Genomic DNA, 14,628 nt, shown 5'->3' on the forward strand with positions numbered 1-14,628 from the left:
CAAGCTCTGACAATGCAAAATTAGTATCAGCTCCTGGTCCTGAAATTCCAGCTGGAAGGGATTCAGAGCATGCAGCAACAAGCACATTGCAGCACTCTTGCCAACACTTCACACACTGCCAAGCCTGCGTTAGTGTTGAGCCAACGAGTTTGCAGGCAGAGGTACCCACCAGAAACGACTGTGCTCACGAGTTACTGACCAAAGAGCACAGCGGGGTTTCCTCAGAGTAACCCTCTGCCGTGTGCACAGAACAGCTTCTGATGGTGGAACAAATCCTGCTGCAGTCTGAGCATACACTCTCAGACCTGGCTTGACATTATCCCGCCAGCCCTGCCGAACAGCCAGGGGAGCCAGCCCCACCAGGAGCCAGCAGAATCCTCTTGCCACATCAATTTTTGGGGCTAGGGAAAGAGGAAAAACCCAAACTCTAATAAAGCAGCTAAGCTGAAGGAATCACGTGCCACAAGGTGAGCCTGCACGGTTTCATGCTCGGAGATGGGAGTCTTCTAGTGTGCATCAAACTATGCCTTCAGGTTCCCTTGCTTCATCTAGCATAGCTGCATACCACTATATAAATAACACAGGTAATAAAGCAAAGAACCAGTTAGAAGCCTTTCAGATAGAAGGATGTGGAAATCTAACCAATGTTTATGATAGATGTCTAGTGTCATGGAGAAAACTCAACAAGAATCTTGTTAGCTTCAGCATAAGCCCACTTCCAATGGGACACCTGCAGCCCATACACAGAGGTGGGCAGCCTGGGCCAGCAGCAGGGACCAGGGGAGTCTGGAGCCAGGCTGGCTTCTCTGGCATAGACACATGCACACTGCCCCTGGGCACCAGGATAAAGAACAGCACAGTCTGAAACAGCAGACTGGAATAAATTGTCTTCCTATTCAGCGAGTAAGGGAATTGATTCAGGGAGTTCTTCCCACAGCCAGAACAGCAACTAAGGAGCTTTAAGAGCTGCATGCCCAGCAAACCCCAGGTAGGTTGGGTCTCCTGACATCTCTGCTAAACACAGAAGATTAACCCAGCCCATAGGCCAGCACACTTCTAGCAACTACTACCTTTTCCTTCCTTCCTTTCCTTCTTTTTTTTTTTTTTTTTTTTTTTTTTAATAAAAGCTATCCATGCATTCTGCTGCCACAAGGGATGATGATTCAGGCTGACCTGCATTAGACAGGCATTGAGCCTTGCATACAGCACTGATTTCTAGTTGTTGTGGTTGAACTAGAGAACACTGAATCATGGCAAAACTGTCAAAAGATGCAGAATCCACAACATTCACAGACAAGCCATATCAGTGTTTAATTACTCCCCTGGCTAATGCAGTGGTGATGACAAGAGACAATCAGCGTGGACTACTCCAAGCAGATGGATGAAAAGCCTGTGAGGACACTTAGGTCACCTCTCAAATGACAGCATGCTTTCAGACAGCCTTGCTGCACATCCTCTTGTCTGAGCAGCTCAATATACCACAATCTCTTGTTTTTTTTTTTTGATAAAAAGGCAAGGCCTGAGCAATTCTTCATACTGTGCTTCATAGTATGCCCCCATCTCACCTTCCTTCCATCCTCCTTCCCTTACCTTTCACTATCAACACGGTGCTTTGTCTGTGGTTTCCCCTTATCCTTCTGTGGGGCTGAGTCTTCCAAAAAGCTGTGATCCAGGCTGTCATCAGGAACAAAGTCCTCCACGCTCTGTACTTTTGCAGGGGCTGCAGGATGGGGAGGAGTAGCAGCAGCAGCATCTGCATTAGCAACAGCAGTTGTAAAACACAGCTCACCATAAATGGAACAGAAATTGGCTTTTTACAGATCTATCCTGCTCAAGGCATCTTCAGCACACAGATAACAGCCACCTCATATACACAGCAAAGGAAGAGGAAAGCCATATAACAGGATACTGAAGCCAGCCCAGAACCTCACAGGATGGCACTCACAGACCACACGTAGCCACTGTGGTCTACAAAGCTCAGACCCCAATCGAGTCTGAAAAGCCCTTGACCATGGTGGCTCTTTCTGTCCTGCAGTGAATACTGGCACTGACTGACTAGACCACAAACAGATTTTTATACCTATGCTGTGAGCATCACTTCGATGTGATATCCTTTCAGTATTCTTTCACCCCTTCCAGACTGTTCAGTTCACTCATTCACTTCTTCTTGCTTTTTCAACTGTATCTGTGAAAGGCAGAATCATTCACACTGTGCTTTCAGGTTTCCTGTGTAACCAAATGCTCAAGACCTACCGCAAATGGAGACTCACTTTAATATAAGTTATTTGTAGAGACATCCTTGCCCGTCAAGGTATCGGGATGAACACTGGAAGCCTGAAGAGATTAACCTCTGCAGAATTTATGATGTTAAGCCTTTTTCTCCTGCCCGGATTTCAGTTCACATCTAGGCTATTTTCTTTTGTGTGAACAAGCTTTCACTATGAATATAGATTTTGCCCTACTAGCCCAGCTTTCAGTTACTTCCACATAGAGTAGAACTATTGCTAACACTACAGCGTAACTTCAGTGTAAGAAAAAACACAGCTAAAAGAACTACTGCTGCAAGGTATCACAAAAAATATAACACAGCTCCCACAGAAAATGTTTGTGACAGTGATTTTCAGCTGCTTTCCAATTAGCAAGTCCTGAGACCATGTCACACTTACGATTTTTATGCAGTGCCAGCCCTGCAGCTCCAGCTGGTTTCACAAGCAAAGTGAATATGACAGACAAATTAAGGTCCAGATCAGTAAGAATGAATACAACAAACCCCTCAATGCCTCTGCCCCGCAACTTCATCCAGCTGAGGTTCAGATTGAACACTGCGCTGCTCTGCTCTATTGTTCAGTGGCGTTATGGAAGAAGTGAAGACACGCTGCCCTCCTCCTCAGAACATCTCTTAAGGAGTTTATTTCCCCAGAGGGGAATCCGTTACAGAGCCTGGACTTACGTGATCATTTATGGTTGAATAACCTTTAAAACTAGCACTTTGCTATTCTCTGCTAACAAACAGGAGCCCCTTTGAGCTGTGAGACTTTTGTGAAGACAGCACTTCAAATAGCTTCTCTAATGACTTTTCTTGCTTTTCCACAGGCACGTGTGCTCCCACTAAACAGATGACAGTTATTTTCTTAGTGTCCCCCACGTGCCTCCCTCAGGGAGCACACTACAGCTCCCAGCCAGCTGGAAGGACACAGTCCCTGTCCAAGTCAGCACAGAGACAAACCAAAACGCCAACTGGGACAAAAGAAGAGAGCAAGCATGCAGCTTTACTGGACATGCTGCACACACACAGAACAAAGATTTGTTGGTGACCTGTCTTTCCAGCCTCTCATAAGGATTAAAAAAAAAAACCAACACAAAAAGGAAAACAGAAACACGTGCCCAGACCCACCTGGCTGGGGAGGAGAGGGGTCTGGTGCAGGAGATGTCCCAAAGAGCCGTGAGATGATGCTGCGCTTTGGAGGCAGGGCTGCTGAAGGAGGGGCTGGGGAAGCAGCAGCTGGTGGAGGTGCATGTGGTGACTGGGCCTCAGGTGCAGGCACTGGTGAGAAGGATGAGGGGGGTTCAGGAGAGATGGTGGAGCTTGTGGAAGGCGGCTGTGGGGGCTGCGGGGTGCCAGGGCTGGAGCTGCCCGTTGATGTGGAGCTCGGAGGTACTATGGGTGACTGGGAGCCGGAGGAAGGGCTTTGCCCATTAGTTGTCAGTGGTGATGCATGTCCTCGACTTCGGGCTTCCATCATTTCAAGGAAGCTGCAGGGAAGAGAAAATGCAAATATAATCAGTAGAGAAAACATGCCTGGCGTATAGCACTGCACTGCTTCAACTACGTGCTGAGCTGGAAGGGTATGGGCCTGTGACCCCCTGGGCTGTGCTCAGTATGGTTCACTCACGTGAGCTAAACTCACACTGCTTACACTGAGGTGTGGAGAACCCCGACCTGCCTTGTGCTGCAGGATGAAATCAGCATTTGCAGCATTGCTGGGAGCCCCCTGGACAGACAGATTGTAACAGTGTGCCAGGGCTTGAAACTCAACTTTATGTCAGTTCTTGGACTTACGTCTCTAAGGGAATAAGTGCTTCAGGGCTGGCACATTTCCATATTCTGCAGGAGAGATCAAAGCATTCAGGAAAATTTGAACACTATAAAAACCTCTAATTTCAGCCAATAATGGATTTGTGAGGAGAATCCTTGAATGTCAAAAGAAAAGAGCTCACAGAGGGCTGACTACAATTACCCTCACAACGAGCAGACATAACTGTGGTCTCTCCCTGCACACACACACACTGTGCGTGGGAGCCAAGGGAGCCATGCAGCAGAAACTCAGAAACCTGCTGTGGTCCTGGCTGGATTCCTGACTCAGAGAGCACCAAAGCCTGCACCATCTGAACGGCAAAATGCTCTGTCCTTCTGAACGACACCGAGCCAGATCCTGCTGCAGCCCTTTTGCTTAGCAGTCACTTTACAAGCTTTTTGAAATGAAAAGGCTTTTACTAAGAAGTGGTCTCAAAATAAGATCTGCTACATGTAGCGCATGTGAGAGATACAGAAAGGATAGCAAAGCATATTGTGTATGAAGTCTAGCAAATGCCACAGTCTCAGCCCATTTCATTAAGCCCCATGAACTCATGTGCACAACAGCTCTGGGTTCAACTGCATCTGCTGTGCTCCAGGCAATGCAGTTGTTGGAATGGAAACCATTCTTCATTACTGAGCACCACCTTGGCCAGCACAGAGTTCAGACAACACCTTTTGTCTGAAATTGCACACTGCTCCCTTCCCAACAAATGGTCACAGTGCACACAGCTCAGCATCCTGCAGGGCAGGCTACACACCTCATCCGCGGTGAAGTAAAAATAAGCCAAGGTTACCTGCAACGCAGCCCTGCTCAATGAAGTGAATGCTCTGAATCTACCCAACAGCTATGGCCTGAAAAGCCCTCCAAGACACTTGTCTCTGCACATGCAGAGAGGTTATGCAGCTCTGCACATCTACGCCAAAAGCACCCAGGGCTGAATTCTGCCAGCCCTCACCTCTGGGCTCTGCACTGGCAAACTGAAGGCAGGGATGCTGGGCAGCTCTGCTTTGTAGGACTGATTCCTCCTCCTTGCTCAGGGTTAAAGACTCTTGCTTCCTAACTGTGAAGGAAAGTTAATCCATGCTGATCTGTATGCATCCCTATTCCTGTTTATAGCAACAGAGATTCCGGCTGGAAGGCCTGCAAGCTTGGTCACAGCTTCATCCAGCATTCCAATGCCAGCTCTGCTCACACTGGCTGAGCTTTCTGGCTGAGGGCAGCTCTGTGGGCACCCAACTTACCAGTGTAACACAAACAGAGACCTGAACAACTCCCAAGTTGCTGATCAGAAGGACAGCTGGGTGACCCAGGTAGGAAAAGATAACTGTATAGTGAAGACTAAGGGACCAGATCCTATATGAATTACATACAAGGAGCATCCAGAATCAGTTGAGGATAAAGCCTAAATCTCAAAGAGTATTCAAAGCTGGTACCAAAGAAGCACAGGACACTTCATAAAATCAGGATATTTGAAGACTTACTGCCCATTTTGGAAACAACCTGCTTTGTTCTGGGCAAGCAGCCAGCTTCAGGAGGAGCGAGGGCTGTGACTACCACCTGTTTCTCCTGAAGAAATACACAAATTTTAAGAGCTGGAGGGTAAAAAACCTACATGATTGAAATGTAAAGAGTGCCATTCCCCCGCCAGCTCAGCTAGTCTGGAGAGCAGCACACACACTGGCTCCCTTCTGCACCTGCTCCTATGCTTTGCTCATCTACATTAAACGAAGGGCATAAGAATAAGACACATTATTTTTAGTAGAAAGGTACAAGCGGTTATCTGGGGACAGCATGACACGGGCTCTTACTTCAGCTCAGCACCAAGGAGAGATCTGGCACGTGCACTTCACGTGACCTTCCTCATTTCCAACTACGCACGTGGACCAAGCTCTGTGTTGTGTGCCACGATGCTGAAGAAATAGCAATGCTCTGCTGCTGGTTTAACATGGGCTGGCTGCATAGGCTGTGCTGAGCTTTCATATTCATATCTTCTTCCTTGGAAGAGGTGGGTGGAAAAACAGCATACGTGAAAATGCTGCCAGCGAGCTCTCAGTAATTTCCAGGGCGGAGGTGTCCAAGCATCCTCCACACTTGAAAAATACTACATAATGCATGAATGCTTTCTCTGGCTTTACACACACTCTCCTGAGGCACTAGTGAGGCTGTTTTAGGAACACACCAGGTCACACCTGCCACGTGTCTGTTTTTCTCTCATTCTATGCAGTCTGGCCACTCTGCTCCTTGAACTTGGTTTTTTTGTTTTTTTTGTTTTTTTTTTTTTGGCAGGCCTTTGTAAAAGGACTCGCTCAGAATCTCAGTGCCAAACAAGCAGTTTCACATTCACATTAGGTTTAATAGACAGCTGATGCACAAGACGAACTCATGCTGTGACCTGGGTACATTTGTTTGTTTTAGAGACAGCAAACATGCCATGTAACCCCAGATGGGTTTCTGTCCACATCCACATGGGCAACTTGTTTGCATTTTAATCCTTCAATTTCAGGCTCAATAACAAGTTCGTATCCTCAGAACTCCTGGATAACTCACTGTGTGCTGGGCTGGCTCACAAGAGACCTCTATGCAATTTTAAAGATGAACATGCTCTGTGGGATCCAAAATTTATCAGGGCCTGAGGTGGCTATTGCCCTTTGTACAGAACAAACCTAAGAAGAATAAAAGGATTCATTATCTTCACAGCCCTGAAATTATCAGTGTTGTGTTCATTTGCTATTGAAGATGGCAGCAGCCTGAAGCTTTTGGCTCCCGGTTCTAATGCACTGTGATCAATTTTTCAAATGTATTTCATGTGGCAAGAAATACTTCAGGTTATTTTATTAATTGTGAAAAGAGGATTAACAGACCTTATGACATCAATTTCATTAGGGTAATTGCACAGAGGGCTTGATTTCCTTGTTTGTTTTGGCCTCCTGAACCTGATACCCCCTTGAGCCCATGCTCCTGGACGTGAAATCAATCCTCTATCAGCAGAAGCTGGGCTGGAACTGGCTGCCTGGCCTCAGAGGGACCATCTCTGCCCAGCTGCTCCTCAGGTTTTCCATCCGACACAAAACCGACGCAGCAGGACAATGGTCCCCCTACACCAGCCCACACATATCCCACTTCTTCCACTTCTCTAGCAAGATCAATGATGAGAGAATCAGTCACTGATTTATCACCTTCCCTACCTGGGCAGCAGTACCTGGCTACCCAGCATGACCTGGCAATGCAGATACCAGCTGTACAACAGTACTGAGAAAGTGTCCAGGAGTTCTAACACGTGGCAAACCTGGGAAGGACTCTGCTGCTGAAGCCATTTTCAGCATCATACAGTATCTCAGATAATCTGAAGACCAACTGCTCTGAATATATTTTTGCAAAGCCTGACTAACACTTTGCTTAAGAGCTTTTCAACAGAGTTCATGATGTGACAATTTGTTTCTAATGAACAATTCCTGTAAAAAGGATGGACTTCACGTGCTTACAAATCAAGCAATGACATAGTGGCTGATAGATGACAAGTTCCTGGCTTCCTCAAAAGTGACTGTCAAAGAAAATGAGAGTTCTCATAAAAAAAAAAGACTTAAGCATTGAGTAACTTGCATTAACATCAAGGTGGGGGGAGGTAATTGAAAGAGAACTGAATTCTTGGAATTAAATTCCGCCTTTTGATAACGAAAGGTGGAAAAACGCACCAAAATAAACAGACACAATACATTAAAAGTTTTCCTTATGACATGTGGTAAGATGGACACAATTGAACATGGGAAAACTGAGCAAATTTCAAATTCAGAACATTCAGAAAAGCAATTGCTTAATAAGAATTCTGCAACTGAAGAAGGACTGAGACATGACTTAGCAGCACTGAAAATGCAAAACCTGAGACAGGACAGGGCAGGTATCAGAGCAACAGGTGCAGCAGGCAGAGACCAGGCTCAAAGAAAGAGCTGGAAGCCTCCAAACACATCTTACACAGGCAAAGCCTGGCCAGCAGCTGCCAAGGGACTGCTTACATAAGCCAGATGAGGCAGAGTTGTGTGCCACCTCGTGTTTTCTTTGGGATGCACAATTTAGAGCAATGACGTTTTGTCCTCAGGTACCCAGCCACAGCAGGATGAAGAGTTCTTGTGCTCCTTTTGTTCTCACTGATCCAAATTTAGCATCAGTCATTCTGCCAGCAGCCAGACACGGGGTGAACGAAATAACTGAGCTGTCCCAGCATGGCCATCCTGCCTTGTTGCACTGCCTGACTGATGGCACTGTGAGCTGGAGAACACAAGGACAGCAGGAACCACTAAAGAGCAGGTGATGCAGCACCCACGCCTGCAGACACCTTCTTGCAAGTACCACCTAAACCCAAGCAACCAACCAAGCCTCCAGTTCACCATGCTACAGATGCACTAGCTTTCCAGGGCTAACTGGCAAACGCTCATTTCAAGCAGCAAACAGATGAGGCATTGAAAAATGATAAGGCATCAGGAAACTAGTCCCTGCTTCAAACCAGAAATACTCTGAGGAGATTAAAAGTATTCAAAGGGAACAAAAGACAACCACGTTGTAGCTATCAGTTGCTGCCTTTCAGAAGACACACCATACTCAGGAATGCCACAGCTAGAAGAAAAGTAATCAACTTGCATGCTGAACACTACAGAGATGGAAAATATCCCCTTTCAGCATCAGAGGCTACAACATACTTATCTATAACCCCATTACCATGTACTGCTTCCAGGTGTACTGCTCAGCTCCACCTCCACTGCCCTCCCATAGGTCACATGCTTGTAGCTTGCAGATAACAGACCCTTTGACAGGGATCCCAGAGTACATTCTTCATGCTGTATTCTGGGAGACATCACTTAAAGTGACATTTTACAACTTGCAAAGAAACCCTAAATGTCACTCACTGGCTGCCTCAGCCTGGCCACAAGCCATAGCTGGGGCTGCACAACATTCGTATGATACCGAGTGCAACAAAACAGAAAAGACTGCTCAGTGACATACAGTTCGTAGTTTTGATCTTCTGTCTCTTGCTGCACTGACAGCTCCTCCAAAGTCGCATCAATATCCAGCTGATTTGTCTCCAGCTGCCGTAGTAACGTCTCCCTCTAAAGAAAGGAAAACAAGCCAGGTCTGAGCAGGAAGGGTCATCGTAACAGATCTCTGTGCACTCTCAGGGTGCACCAAGATCTGGTGTCACCACTCTACCCACAGCAATTAATTAAACAGGAGCTTTGGTCCATCTCATGGTGTTCAATTTAAATATTTCTGCACAACAGAATGCAGAAGTGGTAGCAAAAAAGCATATTAATCCAAGCAATCAGGTTGTATGAAAGCAATCCGTTCCAATGGCCATACAGGATCAGATCATCAACCAGTAATATGTGATTTCCAGAAATCAGCAGCACCAGTAGCTGCACTACCCCAAGGAGCTGCCTGTCCTGCTGCAGGGCCAGCACAGGGATCCCTCCAGCAGCAGCAGCTCCAGCATCTCCCTGACAGGTGATTTGTATGTTTAAAATCACATTTAAAACACGTTAATCTGCTGAAAGACAAGGCCTTCCTCAACATTTCCATGATCATTTAACTCACTGCTTAGTAGATACTGACATTCTTAATTTGTATGCTTTGTTATTGTGTTAATCCATTTTCCTGCACCAGGTTCATTTCATTTTTCATATTCATAAACGCTGTGCAGATGGAAATGTGAACTCAATTAAAATGTATGCAAAGAGTTATGAAGCCATTAGTTAACCTGAATTCCCTTCAATGTGTTATACAAGGAAGTTTCAGCAAAACGTGCTATAGATTTAAACCTGCTGCACTAAACAGAAGCACTGATCTGTACTAAGTGACTTTAAATACCAGCATCCAACATTTCAGAAGTAACAATTTCATCCTTTTTTATTATTCATAGACTGCAAGCACAAAATAAATAAATAAATAAAATAAATAATAATAAAATAATCCACACAAAGGGAAGATCCCTGCTCCTTGAACTCTTCCTTTCCCTAAATGAGTGAAGGAAATGCTGATCAAATTAGCTGAATAGACAGTCAAAGAGGACACTGCTCTCCAATGCTTACCTTAGGCACTTTGATAATGGCTTTTATTAAACAAGAGGTTTGCCAGGTTTCCCTTTCCTTATTCCTCCGCAATAAGACACGCACCTGAGGTTTTATTTATTTCTATTTTCCCAGTAAACTCAGAACTTGGATTTAATCAAGAAAAACTCATTACTAATAGTGGACTTCCAAACACATAAAAATAAATCCTATTTTACCGTGCTGGCATTAAAATATTAAAGCAGCAGCTTATTTTTAGCAATGACCCAAAAGAAGGGAATAAAGCACGTACTGCAGACCAGGGCTTTGGCTGAACGCCACTTTCAAGTGCTTTCTGGGAGAAGGCAATTTCAGCTGCCTGCAGAATTCTGCAGTGCTCTGAAGGCCCGGCTGACCTGATCCCATTAGCACACCATGCAGGCCACCGGCTGCACCCACGGCTAAACCATGTCCTCAGATCTGAGGCTCCTTCCCCTGCAAAGGAACTGATAAATAATTGAAGAGGCCAGGCTGCCAGGGGGAGCTTGCTCTGTACCGCGGGTATGGATTTCAGCCGCCACTTCCTTTATGAAAGATGCATGGGGAAGCTGAACACAGAGATGTGCAGCCCAAAAGCAGGGCGCTGAACCGGCTCCATGAAGGACACAGCGGAGCCACACATGCAGCCCAGCAGCTCCTCTGCCCCCAGGGAACTGACTCTGAATTAGCATTTCACTTTGGATTGTGTGTGTAAAAACACACACAGATATTTCACTTACAAGCAAAAGAAAATCAAAACCAACTGTCTGATTTTTTTCATTTAAAAAAAAAAAAAAAAAAAAAAAGCACCTATGCAACATCATTTGCATCCCTAAAGGCATTAAGGACCACAGCTGAGAAATCCACCCTGCCATGCCCATCCAGCCCTCACCTTCTCTCTTAGTCAAGCCAAGATGGCTCAGTTATAACATAAATCAGATACTTGGGTCTTCTTGATATAGGATCCAAGCAGATCAGGTACCATTCAGATTAGGACAATGACTTTCAGTAACCTGTTAATTCTGTGAACTAGATTCTTATGAAAACAAAAATCTATTTGGGATCCTCAATCAGCCATAACACAAAATCTCACATATAAAGTCAAATGTCCATGAACTCTGTCCTGCACATGTCATGGAAGCAGCATCTCTTACCTGCAGCTGCAAGAAGGGGATGTTGAAGAACTTATGCAGGTACTTGAGGCCAAAGCTGTTCTTCATGGAAGACTCAGCATAGCGAAAATATGAGGAGCCAGGAGGCCTGTCTCAACCAGAAAGGCAAAGAGAAAAAAAAAAACATACAAAAGACATGCAATCACTCAGAAGAGACACCTGCTGAATTAAATTCCATGAACAATCCTCCAAAAGGAATGTCTCCCACTTATTTCCATGGAAACTCAACAGATACAAAGAGCATGATAACATTACTTGATAGAGCAAACGCTCAGATCCTCAATGATATTTTTCAAAAGTTACCACCATTAACTGACTTGTGTGGATGAGCTGATTGAGATGCTCTTTGTTTTGTGGTGCAATAGCTGTCTGTGGCCAAATGGAACACGGCTTGTCTTTCATGTCGCTGTCGCCACTGCTAAAATGCACCCCCCACACCTCACTGTGCTGACACCACTGTCTGGTTCCCATAAACATTCAGCAAGCAGCAAGAATGTCAATGTATACGTTTTTTTCTACACGGAGGAATTCGACTCCACACTTTTACTCAGACTCTGTCCCTCCTGAAGGGCAGCAGAAAAAGTCGGAATGCTGCTGCTGGGGGGCTGCAGCGCCATGGCAGACTGAGAGATACTGTGTTAGGACATTGGGTCATTGGTTTACTAAACTGGGAGGGGGTTAAGGTTATATTTCACAAACAAGCAGCAGACGCAGCTTGAGTCACCTACTCAAGCATCAGCACCATGCATTAAGCTCAGCTGAGTCACACACAGAGATATATTTGTAAAGAAATGATTACTGTACAGAATCGAGCCTCGATTCTGATACCACTGATGTATGCATAAAGACTGAGAAAATAAAAAATTGCCTTAAAAACATAAACCCGCATTGAAAGGTACTATCTATTGAATGCTGATCAGTAAGTAATATGTAACAGAGAGCCTCAGAGACCTCTAAGATGAAAAATCTTGCCTGTCTGGCAAAGGAGGAGTATGATTTGGTTGTACCCAGAAAACACACTTTGGAGATGCCGAGGGCTGCAGGATAAACATGATGCAGATTTGAAACACAGTGGCAACAGTTTTCTACGGATGATGACAGAGAACAGTGACAGTCTGCTCCCCTGTCCACTGAGCTCGGTGCCACCTCGTTACCTGTTCAGATTGTCAATGAAGTCCCGCACGTCACCAGGCAGAATGACCCGGTGCTCCCCCATGTCTCGGTAGTTCCCAAGCACACACACTGGAACGTGGGTCGGCACTTTAGGAAGCTCCCTCAGAATATAATTAAACGTCCTTCACCAAAGGAGAGACAGACACAGGCAAATGAGAGCGAACCATCATTCTGTAAGCAGTTGCACGTACAAACCACAGAAAAAAGACACAAAGTAAGAATTCTATCCAAAATCCCTTCTATGCTGTGGCCTCCCCCTCCCCCCTAATACATTCACTGTAAATACGTGTGTGTTGCTCTTTATTCAAAAATGCCAAGTTCAATAAAGCACTTCCAGCAGAGACCTCGCACCTCTTGCTGCAATCTCTCCCTCAGTCCTACAAAATTCTGTGAGGGAAGCAAAAGAATTCCCCCACCCATGGAGGCTCACTGAACCACATCAACCTGCATAACACAAGCTTAAGTGCAAAGCAGAAACTCATACCATCTCCTTTTTCAATTCTTGTTCCCACATGACTCTTCCCCTCCTCCTCATACATGCAAAATGAACAGCTCATTATTTCTGTGCATTAATGCAGCCTAAGCCATCTAAATAATCCTTACTGACACCTGTCCTCCTGGAAATTCCTCTCTAGCTTTCCCTTTCCCCTTGTGGTCTGCACAGCAAGGCGTAACATGCCCACCATACTCTCTGCACCTGTGTCAGTGCTCATTACCAAGCCTCAGATAGCAGTATATCAGAAACTGCAGTCCACAAGTCCACAGGGAGATTGCTTGTACAAACCCAGGAGAGGACTATATTAAAAGACATGGCAGAAGATAAAGCTATTACTTCGAGGGATACAAGCTAGCTTTGACTCATTAGGCTGCTTATCAGCACCAGAGGCCACGTGGGAATCAAGAGGTCCAGAAATCACTTGCTTTAACCAAGCGAGAATCACATGATGTAATGCATGCTGCTGAAGATGTCTTACCACTGTTTGGTGATGTCAAACATCATCACTACACCATTGCAATTTTTATACACGTCCAGAAACTCTGCATCCAGAGCCATTTCTGACTCTGCCTGAGGAAAAAGAAGAAGAAAGAAAAGCAAAAGAGCAGTAAATAATTCAACTTCAGACAGAATACAACTGATATGGTGCTGAATAGGCAAACTGCCAAAAGCAACAGCCACTGTAAGAAGGACCTGTGGGGTTCACATTATCATCACTGAGAAAAGGTGCCTGGTGGGTCACAGCTCGCAGTGCCCACAGGACCAGCACCTGTATCACCTGGCAGCCTCTGAAAAAAAGGAAGCCATGACTGGCAGAAGTCCTAAAACACACTCCTTCCTCTCTCCCTGTGCCCTCAGTTCCTGCATTAACAAGATAAATCTGTATAGTTTACAAAGCAGAGTGCAGAGATCTTACCTCCTACATCTTTGCCAACCCAAATATTGACTATATTTCTAATGCTTCAATGTGTACCACTAGGATGTAGTTTCTACTGATTTTCTTCCACGCAGAGTTCAAACTATGTATTAGCAGTCAGTTTGGTTTTCACTGCTTGGACTCTGCATAAAGATCAGTGCTGGTCACAACTGAAGCTGCAAGGCTCCTGCTGCAATTTGGTACCAACACAACAACTCTGACTCATTTTCCAAGAGTGAAAAATGTACACACAACTGTAAAGGAAGAAGCAGCTGCCACAACTGCTCTCATAGAGGCCTTTTCCCATAAGAAGAGAATATTTTTAAAGAAAATCCTTCAGATCTGACCACATGGATTGAGGAGGACTGCCACCCTCAGTGCCAGAAAACTCTTTACTGCCGTGACTCATCCCCATAACTGAGTACTCAGCAATCTGTGTATCAGTAACACCCCATTTTGCATCAATTTCTAGTGGTTTTCAAGAAGTTACTGAGCAAGTACCCAAACTCTGCCTATGCACTGCAATCCAAAATGCAGTGACATGAACAGGAGGGATAAAGCTCTGCAGTAAATGCCATGCAATCAAGTGCCTTTAAAACTAACTTTTCCTGAGAATAAAATAGTGCAGCTTTTGAAAGAGATACCACAGAAATGCACTGGCAGCCCAAATGCAGTTTGAGGAACGTGAGATTAAGCTCTCCCATATGGCACTTCGTTC

General features: G+C 45.3%; 1 protein-coding gene across 1 annotated transcript in view; it reads right to left on the reverse strand.

Moving 5' to 3' along the window:
- The window catches only part of RABL6 (RAB, member RAS oncogene family like 6), a 31,599-nt gene that overhangs the window by 7,404 nt on the left and 9,567 nt on the right, over nt 1-14,628 (reverse strand). The window contains exons 5-10 of the mRNA XM_015878700.2: nt 13,473-13,564; nt 12,480-12,620; nt 11,308-11,413; nt 9,075-9,178; nt 3,395-3,753; nt 1,591-1,753 (exon numbers count right to left, since the gene is read on the reverse strand). Coding sequence (XP_015734186.2) covers nt 1,591-1,753; nt 3,395-3,753; nt 9,075-9,178; nt 11,308-11,413; nt 12,480-12,620; nt 13,473-13,564 — 965 coding nt within the window. The remainder of the gene's footprint in view (nt 1-1,590; nt 1,754-3,394; nt 3,754-9,074; nt 9,179-11,307; nt 11,414-12,479; nt 12,621-13,472; nt 13,565-14,628) is intronic.

This window comes from Coturnix japonica, chromosome 17, assembly GCF_001577835.2.
Source record: "Coturnix japonica isolate 7356 chromosome 17, Coturnix japonica 2.1, whole genome shotgun sequence".
Lineage (NCBI taxonomy): Eukaryota > Metazoa > Chordata > Aves > Galliformes > Phasianidae > Coturnix > Coturnix japonica.